General features: G+C 44.6%; 1 protein-coding gene across 3 annotated transcripts in view; it reads right to left on the reverse strand.

The window, feature by feature from the left end:
- Positions 1–9,091: 9,091 nt before the first annotated feature.
- MAD1L1 (mitotic arrest deficient 1 like 1) overlaps positions 9,092–27,866 on the reverse strand; it is a 344,649-nt gene continuing 325,874 nt past the window's right edge. For all 3 annotated transcript variants that reach the window (XM_042437442.1, XM_042437440.1, XM_042437441.1), the window contains one exon: positions 9,092–10,167. In XM_042437442.1, the coding sequence (XP_042293376.1) occupies positions 10,006–10,167 (162 nt within the window). In that variant the 3' untranslated portion in view covers positions 9,092–10,005. The remainder of the gene's footprint in view (positions 10,168–27,866) is intronic.

Consider the following 27,866-nt stretch of genomic DNA (forward strand, 5'->3'; position numbering starts at 1 on the left):
GAGCAACACAACAAGACAACTCAAGTATACTTTTTTGCTTTCAAAGCAAGAAACCTGCGTGTAAGCATTAATATCTCATGGACTACAATCGTGGATGCCTCAGATCAAACTCAGAAAAATGTAACAGCATTACCCAGTGTATGCAAAATCTTGCCCAGACATGTCTTCCTCATCTATATGTATGTTCTTCTGTGTGGTTAAGTGAGAAATGCGCCACTGTATTATTTCCAGATACAAAAACAAATAGTTTTGGCAATCCTCAATGCGCACAAACTGAATTATTCAGACTTTTGCTGTGAAGGCTGCCTCTTAGAAAACAGAACAAAAACAAACAAATCAATCCCCTTTTCCTCCAGCTAGTAAAACATAAAACAAGATGACGGAAATGGATGCTACAACTTTCCCATCACTTTAGGAAATGGAAAATATAAGGCGTACTATATTCATAACCTCCGTTGTCTCCTCTGGGAACAAAGGTTACTTTCTGATCATCTGTTTCCTTTCCTCCAACTCTCTCTCTAGTCTAGGGTTGCTGGCATTGCTGGGACGCCAAGAGTTAAAACAATTCTCCCTATGCAAATGAGATTTAATTAATCCTTTTCATCAGCAGCAAATACACCTTCTGAACCCTATTAACATCATGAATATGCAATCCCTACCTTCGCAAGGATCCAGCGTCAAGCTTGATTGTTCGTTGCTAGTTAGCAGTCTGTAAACCTAGGTGCAAAATTTAATTTCCATTTTAAGTTCCATAAAAAAAATTAAGAATCTGTTGGTAATTAAGTTAATTACAGTTGTTACACTGGAAGAGGAGACAAACAAGGAGGACAAGATCATTCATTATGCTTAATGCCAACAAGGGAGCCAAAGGCTAGGTTTCGTCTTTGTCTGGCATCCGAAATTAAACCGCGGTACATTTCCCGAGAGTGGAAACCCATTCCGAATTTGTGGTCCAGTTAACTGAGCAACAAAAATGTTCACCAATCCTCAGTGCAATGTTTGATCTGAGATTCAGGGAATATAATCCAGGCTGGAACCACTCTAGGATTTATAATAGGGTAAGGATCCCTGATGCGCTAGCTTTCCATGTGCAGGCAATCTTTTATGCACTGGAGCAAATAAATGCGTCCCATGAGATGCACCTCTCTGGCTTTGTTCATCATGCAATTCAATAATAAACCACAGCTAAGCAATCCCATTTGCTCCCACTTTGGATTGCATTTTTCAGCCATTTGTTGAGTGCTGAATCAATCGCTGAGCCTGTCAATAGTTTCTCCCAAGGAGCAGCAGAATTCGAGGACACATATTGTAAAGCATAGAAATCTTTTCCCATCTATAATCGGGAAACAATGTTTACGGCACCAAGTAACTAAGAGCTAATTCTCATAAATCTTTCACTGAGATTTAGTTAAGTGCTACACTGCAGAGCTTGGAAACGCGGGGTGGCTTTGTTTGCTTGCTTGCTTGCCCTCAACAACAACTTCAAAGATTCCTCGGCCAACATGCAGCATTTTGGGAATTGACAACACTGCAACTGTCCTGTTTGGGTATGGAATCCTTCATCTTCCCACTTTTTCAGCTGCTTTTAAAATGTCCCCCATTTCTCTCACTTCCTCCCACTTGTCCTCACCTTACTTCACTTTTGGCCAACTGAGTTTAAAGGGGAAAAGGCACTGAGGCTGCATTCCCACTTACAAATAAACCGCTTTGCAATCCGAATCGATGGGTTGGCACACTACGTTTGCCCCGGTTGCATTTTCTGGCTGCAAAATAAAATCAAATAACCCACTTGTGGTTCACATTGTCAAATGAGTCAATTCAAAATGGACCCGCTCCATCCGGCCAAAGGGCAAATTTAAATCGATTCCGATCCGCCTCTGGTTCACACTTGCACAGAATCAATTTATCCAAAAAGACGCAGGGAAAAAAAGCATCACAAAGACACAAGTTAAATAGGTCTAGCGCGTGGCACTCTTCTCCAAATCATGCCAGCGATTTGGTTCAAGTGCGAACCATGGTCATTTAAACCGATTCAAACCGATCTGCAATCTGGTTTAAAAGGTAGTGGGAATGAGGCCTGGCACTTCATTAATACAGCAGCAGGGAGAGGAGAGAAAGCAGAGTCTTGCCCTTACCAGTAGGCTCAGGCAAAAGCAATCTGCTCCAGCCTCTCATAACCTGTGTCTTCTTCCTCCTTAATAGTGTCTGCCATCTTGGCCACACTCAGATGTCACTTGGCCACATGCATCCTGGTTTGCATCTGTGAAACCATCAAGGGCACAGCGTTATTGTTTCAAAAAGAAATCCTTCCCAAACTCCTCACTGGTATCTCAAGTGAGACAGACAGGGCCATCGTAGTCTCTTTGGAAACCACAAAGGAAGGCCCCTGCACTTGCATTTTGGGTGGGTTTATACCCAGTGGCTTCTGCACGCTTTGCTGCAAAGTCACGGCTTGAGCAAACGCAGAGCGTGACACAGGCAAGGGGTCAGGGGGCTTGCGACCGGCTCAGCCTTCCCTGCCGCTTGGCTCCGGCATAATTAAATAGGAAGCACCGTTCTAAACGGTTAATTACGGTTTGCCACGGCAATAATCCCTTAAAATCGGTCATTAGCATGCTTAAGGACTATTTTGTATGTGGCATATTCTAATGAGTTAGCGTAGTTAACGAGTGATTTGTTAGAGCCATAATCCTCTCAAAGAACCACCTCAGGGTTGTTAACCAACAAACAGGGGAGCCCCCACGCAACCGTCTGCAGCAACGGCAAGGACGCTGGGAGGCGCAGTTGGGGAAGAAAGTCAAAGACAGGGATGCTGGGTTGGCAACGGCCAGAGAGGAGGATTTGGGTCTTTTAAAAAATGGCATACAAACCCCTCCTGCAGAGTCGCCTCTGACATTTGAGATCAGGCCAGCATTATCCCACGGCGGTTCTGCTTTGCCACTCTTCCTGCTCAATTCTTTTATTTCAATCCCCGCCTGACAGCTGGAACAGAGGAGATTTGACAGAACTTTATGGGCAGGTTTATTAAATCCACAGCGGAAAGACTGGAGAGAAAAGGGAGATGGTACCTGGGGATCATTTATCAGGCTGCTCACTCCAACGTCTCCGATGTGTTGGGTTATTTTAGTTTATTTTCTCTTTATAACCCCCCGCCCCCTCTGTTATTTTTGCAAAAGAAAAATAAATTCCCCATAATTTCAGAAAGAAGAGCTGTCATTTCAAAGCACAACAATTTTAAACAGTGGTCTTTGCCAACCGTGGAATCGGAGACTATGGGGTTCCTGAAATATATACAGACAGACTTTAGGCTTGCAAGATCTACAATGCCGTACCCTCCCAACATTTCCCAGATGAAAATTTGGGATGCATGTGGCCAAGCAACATCAGAGTGTGGTCAAGATAGCAAAAGTAGAGAAGCAAGAGTCGAAGGTTTGGTGACTCCGTAGCCTTGTGGAAACTTGATCCCCGAGGCACGGCCTCCTGCAAAGCCCCCTTCAAATTGAGCATGGTGCGCACATCGCTTTGGTGTCCATTGCGTCTGGAGATGTCAGCAGCCAATCCAATTGAGTTAATTGCACCAAGTTTTGGGAGGGGAGCGAAGGGTGGAGAATTGCCTTCTCAATCCCTGCAGGCAATCAGCTTGTTCCCCGAAGCATGAGAAGCAATTGCCCTTATTATTTTAAGCTTGCATCGTGCAGCAAGCGTCGCTAATGGTCATAAAATTACCCAGTCCTTATTTAAACCCAGCTCCCGTCTGTGTCAGGATGACCTCCCAATGGGCTTTTTGGCGGCACACCAGCCTAGGAGGAAAGAAAAGGAACGGAGGAGCAGAGATCCTGGCTGGGAGCAACGTCGGGTGGCGCAGGAGGGATCCCTGGCGCAAGCAAGAGAAAGAGAGCACATCAAAACGTAAACACGGAGAGCATGACTAATGAGGACTCAATCAATCCGTCAACCAGGTACTTCAAAAAGAGACCCGAGAAAAGACTGGAACAATAACAGGTATAAATAGCTATGTTAATAACCTCCAGCTGGGCAATAAAGAACCTGCGCCTATGATAAAGAGAGGCAGAAGATGGCTGTTTTACATGGGACACACACAGGGCTGGTCTTGATCCACTGTGGTTCCAGCCCTGAGGGGTGTCTCTCTCTTCTTTTTCCTTGTAGTTGTTGTTCTGGAGAAACATACTAGAAACATACTAGAGTGACGGTTTATGTTATGGCCTGAATCCAATGGCTAATCAAAACTCAACAGTGGTAGCATTTACATTTCTATAACACTAATCAGTAAACACAGCACTCTTTGAGCATAGATTTTTGTGGGTTTTTCAGGCTATGTGGCCATGTTCTAGAAGAGAATGCTTCCATGCCAGCATCCTCTGAAGATGCCAGCCACAGATGCTGATGAAACGTCAGGAATAAACTCTTCTAGAACATGGCCACAGAGCCTGAAAATCCCACAAAAATCATCTATGGATACTGGCCTTGAAAGCCTTCGACTTCACTCTCTAAGCAGTTTACAATCTGTAAACCAATTGCCCCCAACAAGCTGGGTACTCATTTTACTGACCTAGGAAAGGATGGAAGGCTGAGTCAACCATGGAGCCTTCTGGGATCGGTTCAGTTCAGTTTGTCTTTATTATGGCCATAGACCAGCACAGCTCTGGGATCGAACTCACAACCTTGTGGCTGAAGAAGTACTGGCATTTAACCACTGCGCCACCAAGAGGTCGGGCTACCCAGCCTTCACTGAAATAAATGGGAGATGCAGAAAAGTACAACTGCTCCCATGGAATTCACAACTCCACAAAGGATTCAGAGCCCCATATCATGAGGGTTTCTCTCCTTTCCAGTTCGCTGCCTTTAATGCTACACAAAATGGTTCCAAGTGCGGCAGTCACCTCCCTCCCTTTATCTCACAGTAAGGGCTGGTTCACTTTACAGGTTGTTACAGCCTTAAGCTCCATTTAGATGCTGCTGGATACGTTCCCAGGTTCCTCCCTTTGGGGAAACACAACGCAGGGAAGGAATCTCCTGGAAATGGAAGTTTTTTTAAAAGCCACTGAGCTCAGTCACAGATTTCTATAAATTTTGCAACAGGCTTTTGCTGTTCCATTAAAAAATGGAAAGAATTTAAAAAAGAAAAAGGAAAGTACCTCCAAGCTCTGGATGAGCCTAGAAGGCCATTGCTCAAAACGGAAAGAAATGAGATATTCATATGATATTTTTAGATACTTCTGTTAAAGCAAGCTGGATGTAAGCCACACAGACGCGCAGCTTTCTCCGATGAGCAAAGGGGCGGATTTAAGCACAAATGATACCAAGAAGGAAAAAGACGTTCTGTGTTGTACCAGGTGCTTTTTGTTACATTGAAAACATCAGATGCATTTAAGTACTGTTGCGGTTAAATTCCAATCTGCCGGGAAAGCAGAAGGCCCCACCAGATGAGCCTAGTTTGCTCAGAAGCGAGGCTTGCAAAGCATCCAGAATGTCTATCCAGCTCAACAATGAGCCAATTACTTGCCAGTTTACATGCCTGGACTGGAACCCAGTGGATACTAGACAGGTCAAAATAGCCTCCCCATGCTATTAATGGCTACTTATTTCTAGTTGGTTGCTTGTGAACACCGTGCAAAGCATACATCATCTTCACCTGCTTTGCTCATCTAAGAAGACGCCTAAGCAATATATACAGAGGAAATTTAAGATGCAGTTAACAAACAGAACTGCAAAGTTTAAAACGAGCCACACAGCTCTAACGAAACCCTAAAATGTATCATCTCTGATGAAGCCCAAAATGATGACTATTTCACAGTGGGTCTCCTTTCTCTTGGTAGGTTCTTCAAACTCCTTCAGATGCACACTCTTGGTCAGTTTATCACATCTCCTTTCTGGTACCCAGCCTGCATATTCCAAAACTCTCTCCACCATTCATAAGGTCATCCACCCACCCTGGCCTTAGGCAACATCTTTCCTCCTGCTTTTGTCCCTCAATGACCATAGTTGAAACTGAACTTGTCACCTCATCACCATACCATAATTACAGCGCTTTAGAAATAAAGTTTAATAATAATAATAATAATAAATACTTACAAATTTTGCATTTTTATGGCTATTCATACAGTCTGATGATAAAAGCCCTTCCTGGGCATCAGTCAACTCCATGCATCTGAGGAAGTAGGCCAAGCCTATAAAAGCTAATGTTACATCTTTTGCTTGAATAGTCTCAAAAGTGATACACTAAAATGGGACTTTGAGGGATGGGGTTGTGTTATCAAAGCCCCCCAAATGCTGCTCTTATGACAAATAAGCATAAAATGGAAAGCAAATAGCACCGTGGGACTTAGCAGAAAGGCAGGCAGGGATATAGATATGGCAGGGGTGGAATGCAGGTATTATCCTATCAGTTAGAATTCTGTCCCGATGAAATTTTTTCTTCAGTCCCCAAATTTCTAGCATGGCAGGAACCCAAAACCTCAGCCCAGCATTTAGAAGGAGAGTGTTGGCGTCCAAAGACAAAGGGACAACAAAGCGGTTCAGGGAATGCAAACACAGCCATCAGAAGACTTCTAGGTGGGAATGACTTTCAGTGTCTCACTCTCTGCAATGTTGAAAATGTGGGGATTGAATGAAATTTCATTGAGGCAGAATTCTTATTTGGAGGGGCAATATTTCACCCTCCTGCAATAGCTCTGTCTCACTGAACTATGTTCCCAACAGCAGAGACTGCAACTTACTAAGGTCTGTGGAGCCTCAAGGATTTTTCGGAGATCTTCATCTTTGTAAGTTGTTGGGGCCTCATGGATGTTGGAGAGGTTGTCCTTCTTTCCATTCATTGCTGCTGGAAGGTAACCTTTGGGAAAGGAGGCAGGAAGAGCTCCAAATGCACCATACTTACTTATTGGGACAAAGTCAAAATGGTTTTGTGCTTGACTCATAAAGGTCTCCTTATCTCCAGCCCACCAACTCCAATGAGAAACCCCAGCAAGACCATTCAGTGTCACCACATTCTTGTTTTGTTCTTTAGTCAAGTCTTTTGCTATAATGAAACCTCTCCTCCCTTCCGCTGCTTCACCAAAAGATCCTAGGAAAACAGCTAAAGCTTAAATCTCCACCCGGAGGATCAGCCAAACTTTCCTGTGACTGCTCTCCCTCTGAAGCTATGTTGTGGCTTGCCCCACAAATCGGCTTTTAAGGTCCACATCAGAACACACATATTTCTGCAAGCCAGAAATGTGACCTTTCACCACATCCAGATGAGCTACCAAAAAAAAGGCTTCATCCAAAACACAAGAGACGATGGCAGTCATGCCTCTGATTCAAGATTTCGTGCCCTCGCCCCCAAGAAGAGATGAAAGCACCAAACAAGCTGGACTTAAAGGCTTTCTGTAATCTGTCCGCTCCCACCCACCCTCCTTTCCTCCCAGCCTGAAAGAAATATGCAAGAGAGGATGAAAAAGAGGAGCTTTCGCCTCGCCTCTCCTGTCACCAAAAGATGATGTGACTGCTTCTTGGCCCTCTCCATGGAGAGCCCCTTTGAAAGTATTCTCAGTGGAAACACAGAATGCTACCCCTCTCTTTCAAATATCCTGGGTCTAGTGGGGCATGCGAAAGTGTGTGTCAAAGAGAGAAGAAAGCAGATAGAAAGGTACCCTTCCACCATTATGTTTGAAGCCAGTCACAGAGGGAGAAATGCACCAAGTCTCTGCAACAATAGAAGTTGCTGGAGATCCAGGCAACCTATAGAGGAAGACAGTCCAAATGATCAACTTGCTCTTACCTTAGATTTTGACTGACAAGGACTGCCATGAGGAGTTCAGCTCAACTTGCCCTGGATTCAGCAAATCTGAGCTTAACAATGATGGAAACAACAGCAATCTTCTCATCTCCCTTTCTCTGATGCACTAACCCCTCTGCAGAAGCGAGCACGATGTTGCGAAGATGGTCTCCTCAATGAACAAGCAGGACCTGAAACAAAATGGGGTGACACAGATTGCCAGCCGGCCGGGCCTTTTTCCAGGTTATTACTGTGACAGGGCAGCAGAGACAGTCATGCCTCTGACAGGAGACTAGGGCAATGTCTACAATAAAATAACTTTAGAAATAAGGTGCGATGGATTTAGGAAGTCTCAGTGGGTGATATAATTGTTTTGTGTCCGGCTAAAGGGACAAAGCCAGATGCATCTCCCATCGCCTTCTGCTCTCCATCAGTCATGGGATGATGCCATGGGGGGCTATCACAGCAAAACCACAAGTTTTGGTGGCTTTGGTCACTGTGGAAGGTGAAAAAGAATAGCAACCTCTGTGATAGCTAAAACAGATCCACATTAAGGTAGATTTATGCTTGCATATCTGACTAACCAAATGCTCAGAGTGGAACCGAAGGAGCTTTCCTAACACACTTGCTCCCCCGATGAAAAGTTTCCAATCTGTATTTCTTTAATACAGCTTATCATCAGTATTAAGTTTTGGAAATCTATTCCCTGATGGGTGGCAGTCTGGCTGTCAATTTCCAACGCAGCTTCTGCCTACCACCCCTCCTCTCCACCTCTGTTTAGCCAAGATAGTAGGTTTATTGTAAATTTATTAATTACTTCATTTCTCCTGTAAGAAGCCTGCGGAACGATTTTTTCCAGAGGCAGCTGTGGCTCTGCCATTGTGTCGACCAAGGAGCCGTGAGCGGCTGACGTCACAATTCATTTTCTCCATGACTGATGAAGGCAGCTCTCGGTGCCACGGCGTGCATATGAATCAGAACGTGTTCCCCTGGCAGAGAATGCCAGGCCATCCATCTTCGCACCAAGACTCGTAACAGCCTAAAGAGGGTGGCAAGAGAAGGAACTTTTGCTGTTGGCTCTTGTTGAAAGCAAATCCTAACAATGGCTCCTCAGAGCCATGCTTAAGGAGATGCTGTGGCACAGTGGCCTTCGTGTAGCAACTGCATTTTGTACTACATTTTCAGCAGAGGATGCTAGATAAGCTCCAGTCTTCCCTCCAACAAAAGCTCGACAACAGCTGCCCCATGGTTGCATGGAGATTGAACTGCACCCTGGAAGAGAAAGTGTTCATGCACACATACACACACACAACCTCAGTGCTCAAGTGATGCTTTATTGGGAAAATCCTCTAAATCGTGGTTGTGGTGCTTACAAACAAATCCCATCTCAGCCCTTACAAAATGGAAAGAAGAGCAATTGACAAAAGGCGATCTGCATCAAAATCCCAGTCCGCTCCCATGGGTACAGATTTCCAGTAGAAACTGAGAAGAGGAAACATTAAAATCAGCACCAGGGCACTAAAATAAAAGGGAGCAGAAAGATCTGGATATCAATAAAACTGAGGGATCACCTGAAATGCCAATATATTGTATTTTTAAGCTGCCTAATAACAAAAGTTATCTAGGCAGGTTGCAAAAAAGCAAAGCAAAAGCCCAGCCTCTTGCCTCCAACTTAACAGGGCCTTGTCCTTTACATGCCAACGATAAGAGAAGTAGTACATTTTTGCACAGGTTGGTCCACTTTCTATCTCTATCAGCGTCAGGTGATATCCTATTCTTTTGAACACTGCACACTATTCCATTCTAGTACTATGATTCCACTTTGCCATGGTTCCATCCTACTGAATCCTGGAATTTGCAGTTCTGAGAAGCACTCAGAACTGAGTATTATAAATGCCCCTAATTGCCAATCCCAACACGTCATAGGATGTTGCCAGGACAGCTAAAGTGGAACCATGGCACAATAAAGTGGAACCGTAACACAGGAACCCAAACTACATAGTGTGCAAGGGCCCCAGAAATGGCTGCATCCCAGCCCTCCAGATTTTTGTCAGCCTGCAACTCCCATCATAGCCAGCCAACAAAACCAATGGCAAGGAAGGCAGAGAAGCTTCTGCCCAACATCTGGAGGACCTATTTCCACCTTACTCTCTATTAATTCTTTGGGGAGGGTGTGCTCTTTAAATTCCAAAAGACATTGAACGTTATCATTTTATATTCAGTCACAGTTAGGTGATGATGGTCTGGCGGCTGAAAAGGTCCAGGGTGATGGCGCTGAGGAATGCCGGGATGCTGTCCTGCTGCAGCAAGTGGAGCTCAATCAGTTCGTGGACTGTGCGGGAAAACTCCGTTTCCAGGAGCTGCATCTTTGCACCGGAGGACCTGGCAGCCTGTGGGGAGAGCAAAGGAGATGTGGGGCAGGGAGGAAAGAAGAGAAGAACCTGTTAATCTGGTCCTGGGAGCCTTCTCCCGGAATGCCAGCACATTCCCGCACCTTCGCCGAGGAGCCTCTTCCAGCGTCTCTTATTCTAATCAAGGCAACGTTCGCTACTGCTGGGCAGGTGTTCAACACACAATTTAATTGGGCCATTATTAAGATTCTGCATTTCCAAAATCTCTCAACAATACCCCCTGCGCGAGCCTCAGATGAATAATGAATTACCGAGCGGTGGGAAGAATGTTGAGAACATTTTGAAAACAAACTTGAAAGGGGCTGTCGAGTTAACACACCCGGGAGGGGGGGACAAAAAGGAGCGCCGCAGAAGGTAATCTATCAATAAAACCTGTCTCGGTGGGACTGAAATATATAAACAGCTCCGTCCCCTGTCCCATGCAAGATTGATGGCCTTAACCCTTCAGCCCCCCTCTCCTCCTCCTTCTCCATTCTTTGGTGTGTGTGTGTGTGTGTGTTATTTTTTGAAGATCTGATAATTCCACCCCCAGCACTTCCATTAGATTTCTAAACAGCGCAGCGGCATCTACACCTGAGTCGTATTTGATGAAGGCTTCTTTTCTTCCTGTCAGGGAAGGCATCTGTTCAAAAGGAACCACAGGGTTGCTGCATTCGATGGAAACGTGCACAAAAAAGCGGCACGTACCAAGGGTGGCCTAGTCTTGGGGCTTCTTGGAGATACAGAACATCAAACAGCTACACAGGCTGGGTGCCCATTTAATGGAGGTTTACCAGAAAAATAGCCCAGATGCCACCATCATAGCAATCACACAGAGGATTGCCAGAAAAGTGGCCCAGATGCCACCATCATTCAATAATACAGAGGATTGCCAGAAAGGGAGACTAGATGCCACCATCATGCCAATAATACAGAGGATTGCCAGAAAGGTAGCCTAGATGCCACCATCATGCCAATCACACACAGCATTTCTAGAACACTAGTCCAGATGCCATCATCATGGCAACCACACAAAGAATTGCCAAAAAAGTAGCCCAGAGGCTAATGCCATCATGTCAACCACAAAGGGGACTGCGAGAAAAGTAGCCCAGAAGCCACCATCATGCCAATTGCACAGACGATTGACAGAAAAGTGGCCCAAATGCCATCATCACACTGAGCAGGTAAACAGCTGGCAGAGAGACAACTCAGGTGTCAATTGGGCTAAGGCATGATTTTGCAAACAGGGAAATTCCATGAGAGAATGATCAGCCACCAAGAAGGCTCTTTCCTGAATTCTCACCAGACCAATTTGGGAGGCTGGTAGGACTAAAAGAAAGGTAGGTTGATATGGGGAGAGACACAGTTCCAGATACTATGGGCATAACAGTGCATCTACACTGCAGAAACAATGCGGTTTGACACCACTTTCTGTGCTGTAGCTCTACCTTATGGAATCCCGGGATTTGTAGGCCTGTTACAGACAGGCCAAAATAAAGCTGCTTCGAGTCACTTTGGAGGTATGGTATTTCAATGATGCATGCATCCTAAGAGTCCAAAAACCGCACCAAAGCTGCACTGCAGTCCTTAGGACTGGAGTGTGCCTTTGGTGTGACCTCCGGACTCTTAGGACCCATGCATCATTTAAACAGCATGCCTCCAAAGAGACCCGAAGCAGCTTTATTTTGGCAGTCTGTAACAGGCCGTAGTTTTGCAAGGTCTTTAGCCTTCTCTGCCAAAGAGTGCCTCGCAAAACTGTATACCCCAGGATTACTGTAGGATGAAGCTATGGCACCCAACTGCATTATTTCTACAGTGTAGATGCACCCCGAGTCCTGTTTCAACTTGGGTCAGGAAAGGATTTTTAATTGTTATCATTATAACTCTGTTTTAGAGTTTTACCACACTGTTTTATCCCAGGAGGTGGCAAGAATATCCCTTTTACAGAAAAAAAATATTATGGCTACTCAGAGGAATCCCAGTGTTTCTGCCCCCACTGTCATGGCAAACCCAATCCCAATAAAACCTTTGCATATTTGTGTGCCACAGCTAAAATTACTCCCTCATCCACCGATGAATGGAATAACAAGGGGGATGCCAGTACCACTACTCAAAATATCCAACCAGAGCACAAACCTCATTTTAAACACAGTTAACCCATTTTCCATGCCTCGCAGTTATGAAAATAGTTATGAAATGTGCAATCAGCGCATGAGTGATGCCCATTAAAACCTAAGAAGCTACAGAGGCGGCTGGAGAGTGGTCAGGGCCAAAGGTCCTTGACCCATTCAAAGCCAAGGAAAAGCAGAAAGAACTATGCTGTCGGTTTTCGCTCCTCGGGAAACCATGGGAACTCAGAAAGATGGCAAGTCCTACAACTACTCTTGCAACAGAAATATATATACAGATAGATAGGGAGAGATAGAGAGAGCATGCTACTGATAGGAATGTCTGCGGACCCCAAACATTTACTAATTCACACCATGAAGAAAAAAACTAATGGACTGGATCATTCTCTCCCCAAATTTGAACCCTGAGAAGGCAGTTTTTCAATTTCCATAATCAAGCCATAGGTGCATATAGAGTTTAAGAAAAATAAATGCAATTATTGGCACCTATCTCTATGTACCCAAAGCTAGTGCAAAGATACCAAGCCCCTTGGCTAGGAAGGCAAGCAAAAAGGTAGAGAAAGTGAAGGATGCCAATGATTACTTGTTCAAAAAATAAAAAATGGTGCCCAACAAGACAATAGGAAGGGAGAAACAAGTTAGTCAAAGGAAAGCCAAACCCGGTTGAGAGAGAGGAAACCAGCATTCATAAGACACATGATGGAGATGAAGCCAGATTTCTAGATTTCCTTTCCTTTGTGGACAAACTTTCTTTGAAGGCGCTTCAGTTGCTTGCCTCGAAACATTCCAGTCACAATTTTAATTACACAATCTATTTCTTTTTATTGCCGCTTTTTAATATCGGGGTAATTTCAATCTGTTGCACACTGTTCTGAAATCTCTTGATGGGGGGGGGGGGGGTTTATACGATTTGTCAAGCAATATAAAGATGTGTTAATTACACCGTGTTACAACCACAAATCATGCAATGTGACTTTGCAACTTTATCCGCCCAGAGTTTGTCACAACCCCTAACTAGAAAGAAAAAAAGAGTTTAACTTGGGGGAAATAATACAAAGCACAAGACAAAATGGAAAAGCTAGGATCTCCATGCAAACTCTGTGTGCACTGTCCCTCCATCACTGCAAATGAAAGACCCTCTCTCAGAGCTCGCCTTGCTTAATAGGTTGGCTGCAAACTGAGAACCAGCTTTCAGCTTGAATGGTAAGACCTGGGATGAGGTAGACTTCTGATTTTGCACTATATGATGGTGCCGCGTTCTGACATCCCTCGGAGGGGGAAAAAACCCTTTAACATAACCGCTTTCCTGCAGGAGACAAAATCAGCTCCCCTCGGGGAGAAGAGAAACATCATCAATTTTCCTTTTAACACTGGGACTCGGTAAATTATTCAAAGCTTTGTATTTTTTTAAACATATATTCCTTTAGGAAGGCAGAGGCTTGTGCAACAGATCCAGCTGAGTGCCAATGTTCAGTCCTGAAGTGAGCCCATTGCTTCAGAAAGTGGGCTGCCTTTTCCTTGGGTTTTATGCAGCACATCTGCCTGCGAAGGGGATGAAAGCTCAAGAGAAGCCAGACATTGGTGGGAAATGGCTGCTCACGAGAAGCGAGAAATCCTGGGCTCAAAGTGTGCATTTCTTTCTTAATTGCAGAGTAAGCTATTTGTCCCCTTTGTCCCTGCCTTCTCATTTTCTCTGTTCTCCTCCTGGTTTGGCCCAAGAATATGCCTGTCCTACTCATGCATCCCATGTACTTATCTTGCCCTCAGTATCATCAGAAATACTTATGGGTGGTAATGTTAGAAAATGCATACCAGGCTGAACATAGGCATCCTTGGGTTGCAAAAATGGAACAGTATCCATTATCACTGGGCAAGTGGGGGCCAAAGTTACATCCACTAGATCTGTGTCAATCATAGCGGTGGTTCCCAAACCTTGATCATCCTCATGTTTTAGACTTTAGCTCTCAGAAGCCCCAGCTGGCAAGGAATTCTGGGAGGTGAAGTCCAAAACATCTAGAAGACCAAAGTCTGTGAACCTCTTGGCTGGACAATTTGGTCCTCCAGCTATGTTGAACTTCAGCCCCCAGAAGCCCTAGCCGACTTGACCAGTAGTTAGGAATTCTGGGAGCTGAAATACAAAACATCTGGAAGACCAATGTTTGAGGAACACTGAATTATAGCATCCAAGTCAGAGGGGATCTGAGTGATTTGATTTGTAAAGCACTAGTCAAGTTGTTCACAATGGACTGTTGAGTGATCCAGATTTTCCTTTTCTGGGCCGGGTATGTAAAGCGCTGTGCAAACTTTACAGCGCTCTAGAAAGAAATGATGATGATGATGAAGATGATGATGATAGATCCCTCTTTGCAAAAGTGATGGCTTCTAGACACATTGGATACTGAAACACCGACACATCTACTGCTTTATTGGAAATCTTTTATAAGGGCGCAAGGGAAAATGGTCTGCCCCACTCTTTGCATTATTTCCAAGCAGTCCTGAAGCATCGCTAGCTTTGGTACGTATGGAAGCACACAAAATCAAAATGACCCAGGCTGTAACATTTTCAAATGTCATTTTGAAAACTAGGTCGAAGACGTTAGGGAAAAAAAAATTACTAACAGTGCATGTTTTCCTTTCATTTGTCATTACGACTTGATATTCGACGTGATTTTATTGGTTTTATAATTAGATAGCGTCATGTAGCTCCTTTGTGTCGCTCCCCCTTTCCTTTGTCAATGGTAAATGGGCTGCGGACTAAATAAATGCAATACAATAATACAATTAAAGCATGATTAAAGCAGGAGAATATAAAGCCAAGATAAAACTGGCAACAGGGGACGAAACAGTCTGGCATGTACAAACCAAATTAAAACTACCAGCAGGAGAAGCGAGTCAAGGTATAGAAATACTGAAACAGTTCTTAACATTTCTGAGAAAGCGGCTCTTAAAATACAAAGGCAACCCAACCTGGTGGCCTCCAGATGTCTAAAGTAGGCAAAGGACCCCTGGTTTCCTATGCTTGTTGTAATGGCTCCTAACCCAACACCTAAAGACAAATAAGCGGATTTCACCCAGGCAACTGTCTGCACATATAGGCCTGAAGGTTACAGCTCTCTATAGAATGTCACATAGTTTTTGCTCCTCTCCGCAAGATCAAGGTCTGGGGTCATCTCATCTGTCACTTGGGCCTATTACAGACTGCCAAAATAAAGCTGCTTCGGGTCTCTTTGGAGGTATGCTGTTTAAATGATGAATGCATCCTAAGAATCCGGAAGCTGCACCAAAGCTGCCCTCCAGTGCTTAGGAACGGAGTGTGGCTTTGGCGCGACCTCCGGACTCTTAGGACCCATGTATCATTTAAATAGCATACCTCCAAAGAGACCCGAAGCAGCTTGATTTTGGCAGTCTGTAACAGGCCATGGTCTCCAAGATAAAAACCGGAGCTTGGAAAAGTCTCCCAGAATCTCCCAGATAGCAGAGGCAAGATGGCCGGAGGATTCTACTTTCGCCAAGCTTTTACTCCGAACCATTTTGTGCTTCCAGTACAATAAAATACCTAATTTTGTCGGGAGCATACAACCTTGCTGTAGAGTTGTGTGGTGTTTTTCTCCCCTCCTGCCTCCATGGAAAAACTATTGTACCCATATGTATTTGCACATGGAATATATACAACTAGTAAACAAGGAGGAAGCATTTAGTCTAGCTTTCTCCCCACCATGCAGTTTCAATGTCTCCAGGGAGAGAATTCAAAGACATAGCTGTGTCAGTCTGTCGAATCAGTATAAAGAGAGATCTTGTAGTACATTTGAGACTAATTGAAACGATGAAGTTGGGAGCATGAGCTTTCCTAGACTTAAGTCTACTTCCTCAGGTGCATTGTCAATGCATCTATCCAAATGCATCTGAGGAAGTAGACCCCAGTCTACGAAAGCTCATGCTGCCAACTTCTTCCTTTAGTTAGTCTCAAAGGTGCTACAAGATCTCTCCATGGAGAGTTACTTTTCTTTTTTCATTCCAAATTCTAATATTCAAATATGAACCTCTTGATCCCCATGTTAAAGGGCATGGCCTAGGTAAAAACACACCTCCGAATCCTAAATCATCCCACCATCACCCAAGAAGAACATCCACTCCGTTCCTCTATGGTGAGGCAGAGTTCCTCTGAGAAGTCTGAGCCACTTTCATAGCTGTCAAGTGGCATTGAGGCACCTCCTCATCCTTGACACAGACCAAGAGGGAAGTCAGCCATGCTCTTCAGCTCTCCACCCAGGCATGTGTCAGACACCACATCGATTAAAACACGCACATATACACACACCCCTCCTTGTTGCAAGGTCACTTGCGCTGACTGGCAGGCCCATGCCGATGTCTGTTAAGGCAACGTGGGGACAAGCGATCTACAAAGGAGGATCAATGTTGTCACTCCGGAATGAAACATACACCGCTCCAGAGCATGGGAGCATTGCTCAACTTATGCGACGGAATGACAGGACGCGCATGAACATGGCACTTGTCAAAGATTTCAAAAACGTAACCTCTTCAACCTCAGCTCCTCTGGCTTCTCCATGTCAAAGGCAAGAGAGAGATGGATTCCGGGAAATGGGAAAGAGAGAGTGAAGGCAACGAGTGGATTTTGGTTTTAACCCAGCATAGCTTTCCTTGCATACCAAACCCAAACAGGAACTCTAGCCAACCTTTAGTTTAATGTCCACATGTGACTATAAACCTGCAGATGCTAAGTAAAAATGGGGGGAAGGAATATAACATTTTATCCAATGCATACTTCACTGGTCAGATTCAAATCCAGGGCATCTACTTAAGACCACTGGCTGGAACAGCATTAAAAAGGACTAGGTCAATTCAATGGCAAGAATTGGGTGCCTTGTGTCACATCTGCACTGTTTTCAAAAGGAAAACTTTGGGGCATTTTTGACATCACTTTGCAACGTCCTGCTGCTGGCCATTTTTGCTGCCCTGACTTGATCCGTATTTTCTAATCTCCGCTGCAGTAGCCTTAGATGTTGTCACAGACCAACAAACCAATGTTAAAACATTCTTTCCTTAAAAAAAAAAAAACACACACACACAGCAGCTTTGACCTTTCAGCATGAAAATCCTTTGGTTTCTGCCTCTCGTTTTAGATTCTCAGATTTTTCTAAATGTCAGGCGCAAACTGTCCATGCGCAGCTTGTCTCTAAAAACGGCACAGCTGCCTTGGCTTCTTCTGGAATGTTACACACACAAAAGGGCAGGCCAGAAACACACAGCTGATGTAGCAAACAACCCTTTCGCAGGTTCCACGGATGCTCAGACAAGCTCTGTCAAATCATAGCCATTTCACATTCCACAACTAGGAGAACCAGGGGATGGGAAGGTTCAGCCGAGCATCACGCCCCACTGACAAAACTGGGTCAATGGGTCTGTCTTGCTTTGTTCCCACAAAGGCCACCATCCTGTTGACCTTTGGAGGGAGCAGAGGAGGACCCATCAGAGAACTGAAGGCAGACAAGGTTTCAGATGCTAAGACTGGAATTGGTAGAAAATAGATCCACTTATTGAAGAAGGTCTTGCCTGGAGAAGCTCCAAAGAAAGATGAACCAGTGTGATGCAGTGGTTGGCATGTTCAGCCTGGTGAACAGAAGGTGGAAGTATGGCATGATCGGACTCTTTAAACACCTCAAGGGCTATCACAGAAATGGAAATGCAGGTTTATTCTTCATTGCACCGGAGGGTAGGATAAAGTCTAATGGTTTTAAGTTACAGGGGGCAGATTTCGATTGAACGTTAGAAGGAACTTCCTGATGGTAAGAGCTGTTCGCCAATGGGACCAATGACATAAAGAGGTGGTGGGGTTACAAATGATAACAAGCAGTACTCAGACACATCTTCCACCTTTAAGGGTGCATCTACACTGTAGAAGTAATGCAGTTTGACACAACTTTAACTGCCATGGCTCCATCCTACAGAATCCTGGGATTTGTAGTTCTGTGAGGGATTGGTACTCTTTTGCAGAGAAGGCCAACCATTTTGTACAGCTGACCCTCCATATCCACGGATTCGGTGTCCACAGATTCAACCATCCATGGCTTGAAAATATTCAAATAATAATAATAATAATAATAATAATCCCAAAAAGCAAACCTTGATTTCACCATTAAATACCATTTTAATACCCCACTGTATATAATGGGACTTGAGTATTCAAGGATTTTGGTATCCATGGAGGGTTCTGGTCCAAAAACCCCAGTGGATACCAAGGGCTCATTGCAGAACAAGAAATCGCAGGCTTCTATTGGATTGAGCTACAGGACTTCAAGTGGTAGCACCTCAGGAAAGGGTTTTGAAAGCAACTTAAACACTCCTTTGGCTTTTGAAAGACCTCCTTGCTCCAAGTACTGTCCTATACATGAAGAAGTGGGGGAAGGCCAGGGAGAGGAAGGCGAAGATAATCAGAAAGAAGCAAGCCCTTCAATCCTGCAATTCAATCAGAGGAGCGTTCCAAGGAGCGGCGTAATTGCTCCAAAGTTTGCTCTCTTGGGTGGTGATATCATTATCAAAATCCCCCAATTGAATCACGCCTCGCTGAACGATCTCTCCAAAGCATTTGGCCTTGCTCAAATATCATGTCCCCAGGTAGAGAGTAAATCACTATAATTAGAGGCTGTTCATTTTTTAGAAAGTGATAGAAATATTCAAAACACAAAACAAGACAAATTGGCCCACCTGACGCTGCTTGGGAACGGCTCCTTGCCTATTGTTCTTTGGTTTTCCCCTTCTGAGCAACTGGCGGGTTTTGATGCCTCTCTGACATCACGTCCTTCTCCTTCTCATGGGACAGCTTAACAATGTGGGCTCTAATAAGGATGCTTTGCCATCCGTCAATCAGAGGAAAGAGGCTTTCCTTTTTTCCTCTCCCCACTCTTGGCAATAACCTCTGCATTTGCTGAGATGTTCCTCTTGCCTCGAATATTCTCTTTGCAAGCTAAGAGTGGCCGGCTGGTTCTTTAGAATAATTGCTTCTTGCAAAGACCTCTGACCCCGTGTTGCCGGCTTGATATATAAAGTGAATTTACGAGGGGAAAGGGGGAACGGATGACTACCAAGCAACTTCCAGGGAATGAGATAAAAAGAAGCAGCTCTTTTCAGGGTTGGGCACGAAGGAGATGCTGGTTGACAGGGCCAGAAGGGAAATGGAATATCTGGGTGGGAGAGGTGAAGAATAACGGGTTGGATAAGATTGCTGGCAAGCACCTGCTCTCTTCTTTTCCAAGTTCTCATTTAGGGCCTGAGGATTTTGTCATTAAGATGGGAGGCTCTGGCTTCTTGTCCTAACACCAGAGAGAAGATGAACTATGTATCCCTAACTGATCATCTGCCTGTCTAGATTAGACTTGGAAAAACAGAGAAAGCTGCCTCTCCATTGCCTACAGACAGCAAGTACCAGGAGAAGCAATTACAAATGAGGTAACCCAGCCTGGGTTCTACTAAATACTCAAGGTAATTAACTAAAATTGCATTAGCAAAGGTCTCATCCCTTCCAGAATACCAGATGCCACAAGAGAAAGACAATGAGATGATGTACACCATAAGCTAGCCCAGAGGTCAAGAATCCAAATAAATCCATGAGTAGGAAGGGCACAAAAGCTCCTGATGGTTGCTGTGGGGTTTATAGCTGCTTGGCCATGAGATGCTTCAAGCAGAGGCTGGATGGCCATCTGTCGGGGATGCTTTGATTGTGATTTCCTGCATGGCAGGGGGTTGGACTGGATGGCCCTTGTGGTCTCTTCCAACTCTATGATTCTATGCCAGGTTCAGGATTGCTCAGTGTTTCTTATCAAAGAAAGGCTTGATTCCTTGTCATGATGATGTTACACAAATCATAGGGTGTCTCCTCAATGTCCCTCAGCTCTAGCTGAGGTGCCATCCCACCTTGCAGAAGTTCTTCATAAGCTGCATTGGCCACTAGCTGCTCAGAATTTAGGGGAGGACAGCAGTCGCTTGGAGCCAGAGGCCCTTCTATATCTGACTGCATTGCATCAGATCTCTCTGATTCCATGGGATGAATTGTAGTATTGTCTACACTGGGTCACACTAGTTGTCCTTCTAACTCATTGGCACTAGCTTGCCAGAGTCTTGGCATCTCCCCCATCCCACCAGTTTCTCTTCTGGCCTTCCCCTAGTAAAGTTGCACATCAAGGGCTTGAAAACTCCAGATCCAAAAAGCCCTCAACTAGGAAACCTGAGATGTGATTCATGGTGCAGGTGGGCTGGAGACGACCTCAGGATAGGCTGCCTGCCATCTCAAAATCAATCCCCTTGTTTCTAGCAAGAGACTCATCTCTTTCAAAGCGACTGTGGGGGTGAGCATAAATAAAGGGTATGGAAGGCAGAAGAGAAGGAAACAGGGACAGAATGGCATCTTAATCATGAAGGGACTACTGCTTTTCAATCATGTAGAAGAATAGCAAGTATGATTAATCCGTGGAGCTGTTGTTTTTCCACGTTTTTAATACCATTGTGAAAGGGGAATGGAGTGGGCAGAGAGACGGAGCATGTTGACCAAGATCCAAGGAGTGAGATGCCGGTTTAGGAAATCCATTGACACTTTGGATGGGTCATTGCACGGAAGGTTCACCTCAATGAAAGGAAAGCAACAACAGCAGGGCACTGCCGGTATCTGTTTCCAAAGCCTCATGATTTCAAAGCAATAACATACAGGCTCGACAGCAAGTCTCATCTCTACTTCACACTAGGTTTAGTCATCTTCGCTCTTCCAGCTTCTTATTTCGTTGCAGCCTAGGGCCCTTCGGAGGAACCTCGAGATAAATTAAGAAACAAGAACAGCAGCATGTGCTTAGTCACTTCCATGCAAAGCTGCTGATGCTGAATAGAGATGGTTGAGACTACAAAGGAGAGCGGGGAAGGAATTACTATTCTTCCAATGGGAGAGTGGAGGGTTAACCAAAGATAATGGGGGAAATGGCATACAGGCTACTCTTCCTAGGATCTGCAGATGATTAATTAATTGTCCCAGTTTGGCCATGAAACCCACTGAGTGACCTTAGGCAAGTCACACGCTCTCAGCTTCAGGGGAAGGCAATGGCAAACTTCCTCTAAACAAATCTTGCCAAGAAAACCCCATGATACATTCACCTTAGGGTCACCATAAGTCAGAAATAACTTGAATGCACACAACAACAACAACAACAACAGCAGCAGCAGCAGCACCATGGTGTGTGTCTGGAGCCCAAAGGGTCTGGCAGCTAGGATCTACTAGCATTCTGTTTGTTCACTAAGGCTACTTTGGGTCAATATTTCACAGGCTATATGATGTGGGGGACCAACACACATACCCAATGTGCCAGGGACCAGTACCATATTTCTTCCCATTTAATACAACTATTTCTTTCCTGGAAACCCTATGCAGACTGGCAGCTGATGATCCCATCAAGGACCATCTCTTTGAGTAGCACTGTATATTGTCCAGAAGAAGATCCAAGTCTGACCAAGAAGTATTTGCAGATAATCCAGGTCTTGAGGAAGCAAATCGTTTGCTTGGGATGTATGTGTTGGTATCACACTAAGGCCATGGAGAACAGAACCACATACAGTATCTTTCCCCCATTCTGGAGCCTTAACTTGCCTACCATTTCACAGACCCATCTTGAATCCAAGATTACCTTGACAATGTCCCAACTATCAGAAGATGGCTGTTCATGCAAAACTTTAAAAGCTTTGAAAATTTCATCTGAACCATTGCTGCCATTGCCAAACACCTATCTTGAGACCAGAGTATCCCCAAAGGCAACCATTTTTCTTGGTCCAGCTTCCAAATTACTGGCTAAATTAATTGGAGCCTTATTTTCTGAGCTTAGCGACAGCATTTGAATGGCTGTAACACACACAAGGTACTGTGTTGACTAGGGAAATGATTCAACAAGATCAACAAGCCATGCGTGGCAGAGAAACAGAAAAGTGGGATGCTGGGAAGATCAATTAATTTGGCAGCCCTCAATGATATTTTTTCCTCTCTCAACGTCAGGTCTGAAATTCATTATTGTGCTAATACTTGGAGGCTGGGAATCATACACAGCAGAGCTGAAATCCCTGCTTGCTCCAGCGACCGCTGCCTTCTCCAGGACAGAGCTTCCCTGCAGCTTTAGGAAGAAACCATAGATAATTTCAGCATCTGAAGGTAGCTGTTGAAGTTATCAGATGCACCAGGGAAGCCCAGAGCCTGAAGGCAGAATGATGGCCATGAATAAGTTCTGTTCAAATAACAACTTCAGCTGCCAGAAAATGTGTCTTGTTGCCTGCTCCCTTGGCATCCAAATGCAATTGGTCAAAAAATGTTTAATGAGGGGAATCTACTGATCCAAGTGTTTTCTTTAGCTCCAAGTCCATACTTTTTGGATTCTCCTCTCTGACCTAGAAGTGAAACCATGTTGCCTAAATCCAGACATGGCACCAGAGTTTCCCAGTGCAGGGTCCTTGCTGTCTACTGGTGGAACTGGAGGCTGGCAGACTTAGGAAGACTCTTGAAGGTTCAGAGGCCTTTACCCTCTCATTGGCTGGATATGTCCTTACCACTGATAGTTGTTAAAACTGAAAGTCCACCTCCCATCCTACCTCATGAGTGATGTGGTTCACAGGCCATATGTGGGCTGGGGAGCATTGGCCAACAGTGAGGAATTTGGAAAAATGCAACCCAAAACATCTGGAAGACCAAAGTTTGGAAATCACTGATGTAGCGGGTACAGCCCTCTGCCTCTCTTGGGTTGCAAATCCATGTTCTCTAGACCCTCCATTTGAGAACCAAGGCCTTAATTTGTGACGGTTATGGAAATGCCACATCATAGATCCCACAGAAACTGAAGTCTGTCCAATAAATCTAGTCAGACGTGGAGATCCCCTCCTTGTTCTGGCTGCTGTTAAAGCCATCCAACATCATCATTCACTGTCTTGGGTTGGTGGCCTATTGCGTCTGCTGGCGATGTGAGTAACTCATTTCCTTCTAGAGCTTCTCCATCCTCCGGCGCTGCTCCTTTTGCTGGAGGTGCGCCGGAGAAAAAGATTTATGCAGACACCATCTCTGCAATTACGAAGAGAGAAGAAAAGACACCCAGATATCATAGGAACTGATGCATTTTTGCCAGCAGGCCTCTCTGCGTCGCAGATCCCATAACAGCTGTCACACTCGGGTCTCATCCGAGCGCCAATCCCACCTCAGCTTGATTAAATGCACTTTCGGCGAGATCCTGTCTCATCCCTTCACGGCTGCTGCTGCTTCTTCCCTGATGTGTCCATATTCTCTTCTCCAGATGTCGTAGGGTGACAAGATACGTCCCAGCTTCAAAGGGGAGTCTGCTGATCAGGGGCTGTTTTCGCAGCATGGCATTACATTTTTAATGCTGGCTTCTTACGGCAACACATTGCTAATTAGAAATGACCTCGAGGCAGCCAGATCGCTCAAACGGCAATTGCGGCAACCCTTGGGCATTCTTTAAAAACCTGGCCTCTCTCACTGTATCCCATCTTCCAGCTTTCATGATAATGCTCAAACAGACAATCTGTTACCTCTCAGAGAGGGATGAGAGCCCAATTTCGTCCTGGAATGGGGCAGTGAACAGCCTCTCTCCAAAGATTTCTGCTGACCAACACCTTGCTCGCTTTCTCCCACCTCATTTGTGCACTCCACACTTTGCTTTCTTCTTGTTGATATAGTTTATTGCTCTAAAATTAACTGCAGAGCAGCTCTTCTGTTGGCACTAAATGGATTTCAGACAGGAGACGGGGGGGGGGAATCAAACTCCCCCCCCCAAATATTTTTCATCTAAAGGCCTTGAGCATCCTTCTGCAAATGGGCATTTTGTGCTCCTCTCATACAAAAGGTTCCTAAAAGCAGCCAAAGGACTTCACAGCAGGGCTGTAGGTTTTTAAAAACAGTATGGTATATTCCAAGTGAGGTGATGCTATAGGTTCTGTCCTCTCTGAACCATGTTTGCATGTGCCTCCTGGCTGTCTGTAGACTTATGGTGATCCTGTGGGTTTCATAGGGGTTTTTAAAGGGAAAGAATACTCAAAGGTGGTTTGCCTTTTGTCTTCTAAAACAGACCCGACAGTGCCTGGTTTCCCTTGGTGGTCCCCCTTCCAAGTACTGTACTAAACAAGCCTGGCCCTGCTTAGCACCCAATATCAGATGTGATCCCTTGCCTTCAGGCTATTCAGGCTCTGGTTGGATACAATGATGTTCGGAAGAGCAAGACCAGGACCATTGCAGGCCATCAAATTGCTCTGGAGCCACCAAGAACCCCTTCATGCTTTCTCTGAAACTTAATTTGCACCAAGCCCCCAAAGCAAGAATTTCTTCCACGTAAAACATATCCTATAGTTCATTATCCATCATCCAGATAGGCTAGTCAATGTTGTTGTTGTTGTTGTGTGCCTTCAAGTCATTTCTGACCTACAGCGACCCTAAGATGAACCTCTCATAGGGTTTCCTTGGCAAGAATTGTTCAATATACGAAGTATCTCTTTGCCCGGAATCCAAAGAGCTGCTGTAGTGACTGATAAGACCGACTTGTACATTCTCAGTATGATTTTCTGAGCTTTGCACTGAACAGCAGAACGGCCTGTGAGGGTTATTTCAAAAAAGAGCTTCTAAGAAACTGTTTGCATTTCCAAATGCACTTTGCCTCCTTCAGGAGCACCGTTCCTGAAGAATATTGAAAGGCGTCTAGAGTGGAACTCTCTCCAATGAACCTAAGAGCAGTTTGAGAGGGTTGAACCCCCGGCTGACAGCCAACCCAAGACCTAAACACAACTATTTCCAACTAGAGTGAACCCATTGAATCGATGGACCTTATATGACATGCTGCATTACCAAATTCCCCTTAATTCAGTTGGCCTATTCTGGTTGGGATGAGCAACTGGAATTCTGGTCCCGATTTCACGTCTTGAAAATCTTCCTTCATTTTCCTGCTTTGGAAAGAAAAGCCTGGACTCTGGGACGTACAACCAGATGCAGGGGCCAAGAGAAACGGCACCCCCACGATATCCCTAATTATTTTGCATCTCTGTATGGATTCACAGTGTCAGCCACTTCTGAAGCCAATCTCGTCCTTTATTCTGTTTGTCTTCCGAACCACCTGGCGAGGGAAAGTGCCCTTCTTCCGACTGTGCGCTGAAGCTGAGAGACAGGTATTCCCCACTCTCCCTGAGAGCCAAGCAACATGTTTACACTAAGATGAATGGAGACGTTTTATGTCTCTCCAACAGCCTCAAAAATGATATCACCTGCATCGAAGAAAGCACTTGGTATTTATGATCCAATCTCGCTTCCAAGGGAATGTGCTTTGTGTGTTTATTGTGTTTATACAGTAAATTCTGCTATGTAAAATATACAGGCGCTAACCCACATTCTCTCATACACTGCAAAAGGCAGTCAGGTGGCTGTTGACTCCCTACACCAAGACAAAGCCACAACACACACACTCACACAAAGCATTTCACATTGCAGGCGAAGCCTGGTTTGAACATCTACTGAGTTATGCTCCTGGAATATTGGTCCATCCATCCCAGTATTGTCTGCTCTGATTGGCCTTGAGTAAAGGCTTTTAAGATGCCAAGGGCCCTTGCAGACATCCACAGATCCCTCACAAGTATAGCCTTGAAATAGGCATGCTTGCAATGCAAGTATAACATCCTTTGCTTTTGGGGAGTGTATACTTACAACATAGCTGCACATTTAATCGATAGCATGTATAAACTCTCATATTGGTACTCCCAAGGAAGAAGGCACAAAAACTATGGGAAGGAACATTAACAATGCAAGACATGCAGATGGTACCATTTTACTAATAGGAGATAGCAAAGACATGGAAGGACTACTGATGAAAGGAAGAAAGTGCAAAAGTAAGGCTACAGCTAAATAGTTAAAAAGGAAAAAATAATGGCCACATATGTTTTACATAACTTTAGAGTGAATTAAGACGTTGAAGCAGTTAGCATTTTTCTTTACCTTGACGCAGCCATTAATCACAATGGATACAGCAGTCAAGAAATCAGAAGACGGCTAAGGCTTGAAAAGGCAACTATGACAGAATTAGATAAGAGCTTGAAGTGTGAAAATACATCATTGACTACCAGAGTCTGGATCATTCATGCCAACATATTTCCTATTTCTATGTATCGATGTAAAAGCTGGACAGGGAAGAAAACTAGCAGGAAAAGGATAAACTTATTTGAAATGTGGCGCTGGAGGAGAGTTCTATGGATTGTCAAAAAGACAAATAAATGGTTCTGAGAACAAATCAAGCCTAAATTTTCCCTAGAAGTCAAAATCACTAAATGAGATTGTTGTAGTTTGGACATATCATGAGATCACATGACTCAATGGGAAAGACTATTGCTGTTGTTGTGGGCCTTCAAGTAGTGAAAGCACACAACTCGAAGGTAACTCTAAGGTGAACAAATGTCAGTAGCTCATAGAGACCATATTACAGAAGGATTAATTCCACCAAGAAATCCATGTCTCTGAGTCAGTAAGATCTGTACAGAGGTATTGATGGAAGGCAGGTGGGGTGACTCTTAGAGGTCTCCAATTCACAGAGTTATCAGAAGCCAAAGCAGACATGACAGCAAATAACAACAGAATGCATGAACTGGGTGACTACAACAAAGCAGAATTGAGCCATTTTGTCCTTTCGCTCTTGAAATAAAATCCCCAATTTTATTGCCAACAATGACTTGGGATACTAATGCATCTTTGCTCAGATGGACTATAAACATTATCAAATGATGGAGATAAAATGCAGTGTCTGCGTTCCCCGCAGCCGCTTCCTCGTTGCCCAGATAAGCTCCTGGCTATCGGGAGTCACATGAACCTACAGCACAGGCCTGCCTTGTGAGGATGATTTTCCAGTTCAATTAGCAAGCACTAGTGTGGAGCAGTAATTTTATACTACAACTATCAGCTCCAGGAAAATATTTTTCATTATGCTATGGAGAAAAAAAAAGTTACATGGAAAATAAAAGCTAACAAAATTACTGCTGTGTGCTCCTCAGTGTTTGCCTGGGGATTTCGGTGCAAGTTGCAGGAAGCCATTTAAAGTCCCAGCTTGTTAAAACAGACAACCAAACCCTCAAAATGAAATGCTAGTTTATAGCAGTTAGGCTGGCAGAGAATAGCTTAAAATCCAAGGGTTGAAAAATGGGGAGGCCACAGAAGTCTGGTTTTTGGGCCTCTTTGGCTTTTCTGCCCAGGATGATGTAGTCTTTGCACAAAACTTCCCATATGGGTTCCTTTATACCCTAAAGGCACCAGATCCCATCTGACTTCGGAAGCTGAGCAGAGTCAGCTCTGGTTAGTACTTGGATAGGAGATCGCCAACAAAGACCAGGTGCTGTATATATTTCAAATGGGAAAACCACCTCTGAGTATCCCTTGCCTAGAAGACCCTATGAGATTCATGGAGTTGCCGTATGTTGACAGGCAACTTGAAGGCACAGGCCCAGACACTCAAAGACAAATTGTAGACGCCACTATGTGACAGAACATATTGTCAATCA

The sequence above is a fragment of the Sceloporus undulatus genome, chromosome 8, assembly GCF_019175285.1.
Source record: "Sceloporus undulatus isolate JIND9_A2432 ecotype Alabama chromosome 8, SceUnd_v1.1, whole genome shotgun sequence".
NCBI lineage: Eukaryota > Metazoa > Chordata > Lepidosauria > Squamata > Phrynosomatidae > Sceloporus > Sceloporus undulatus.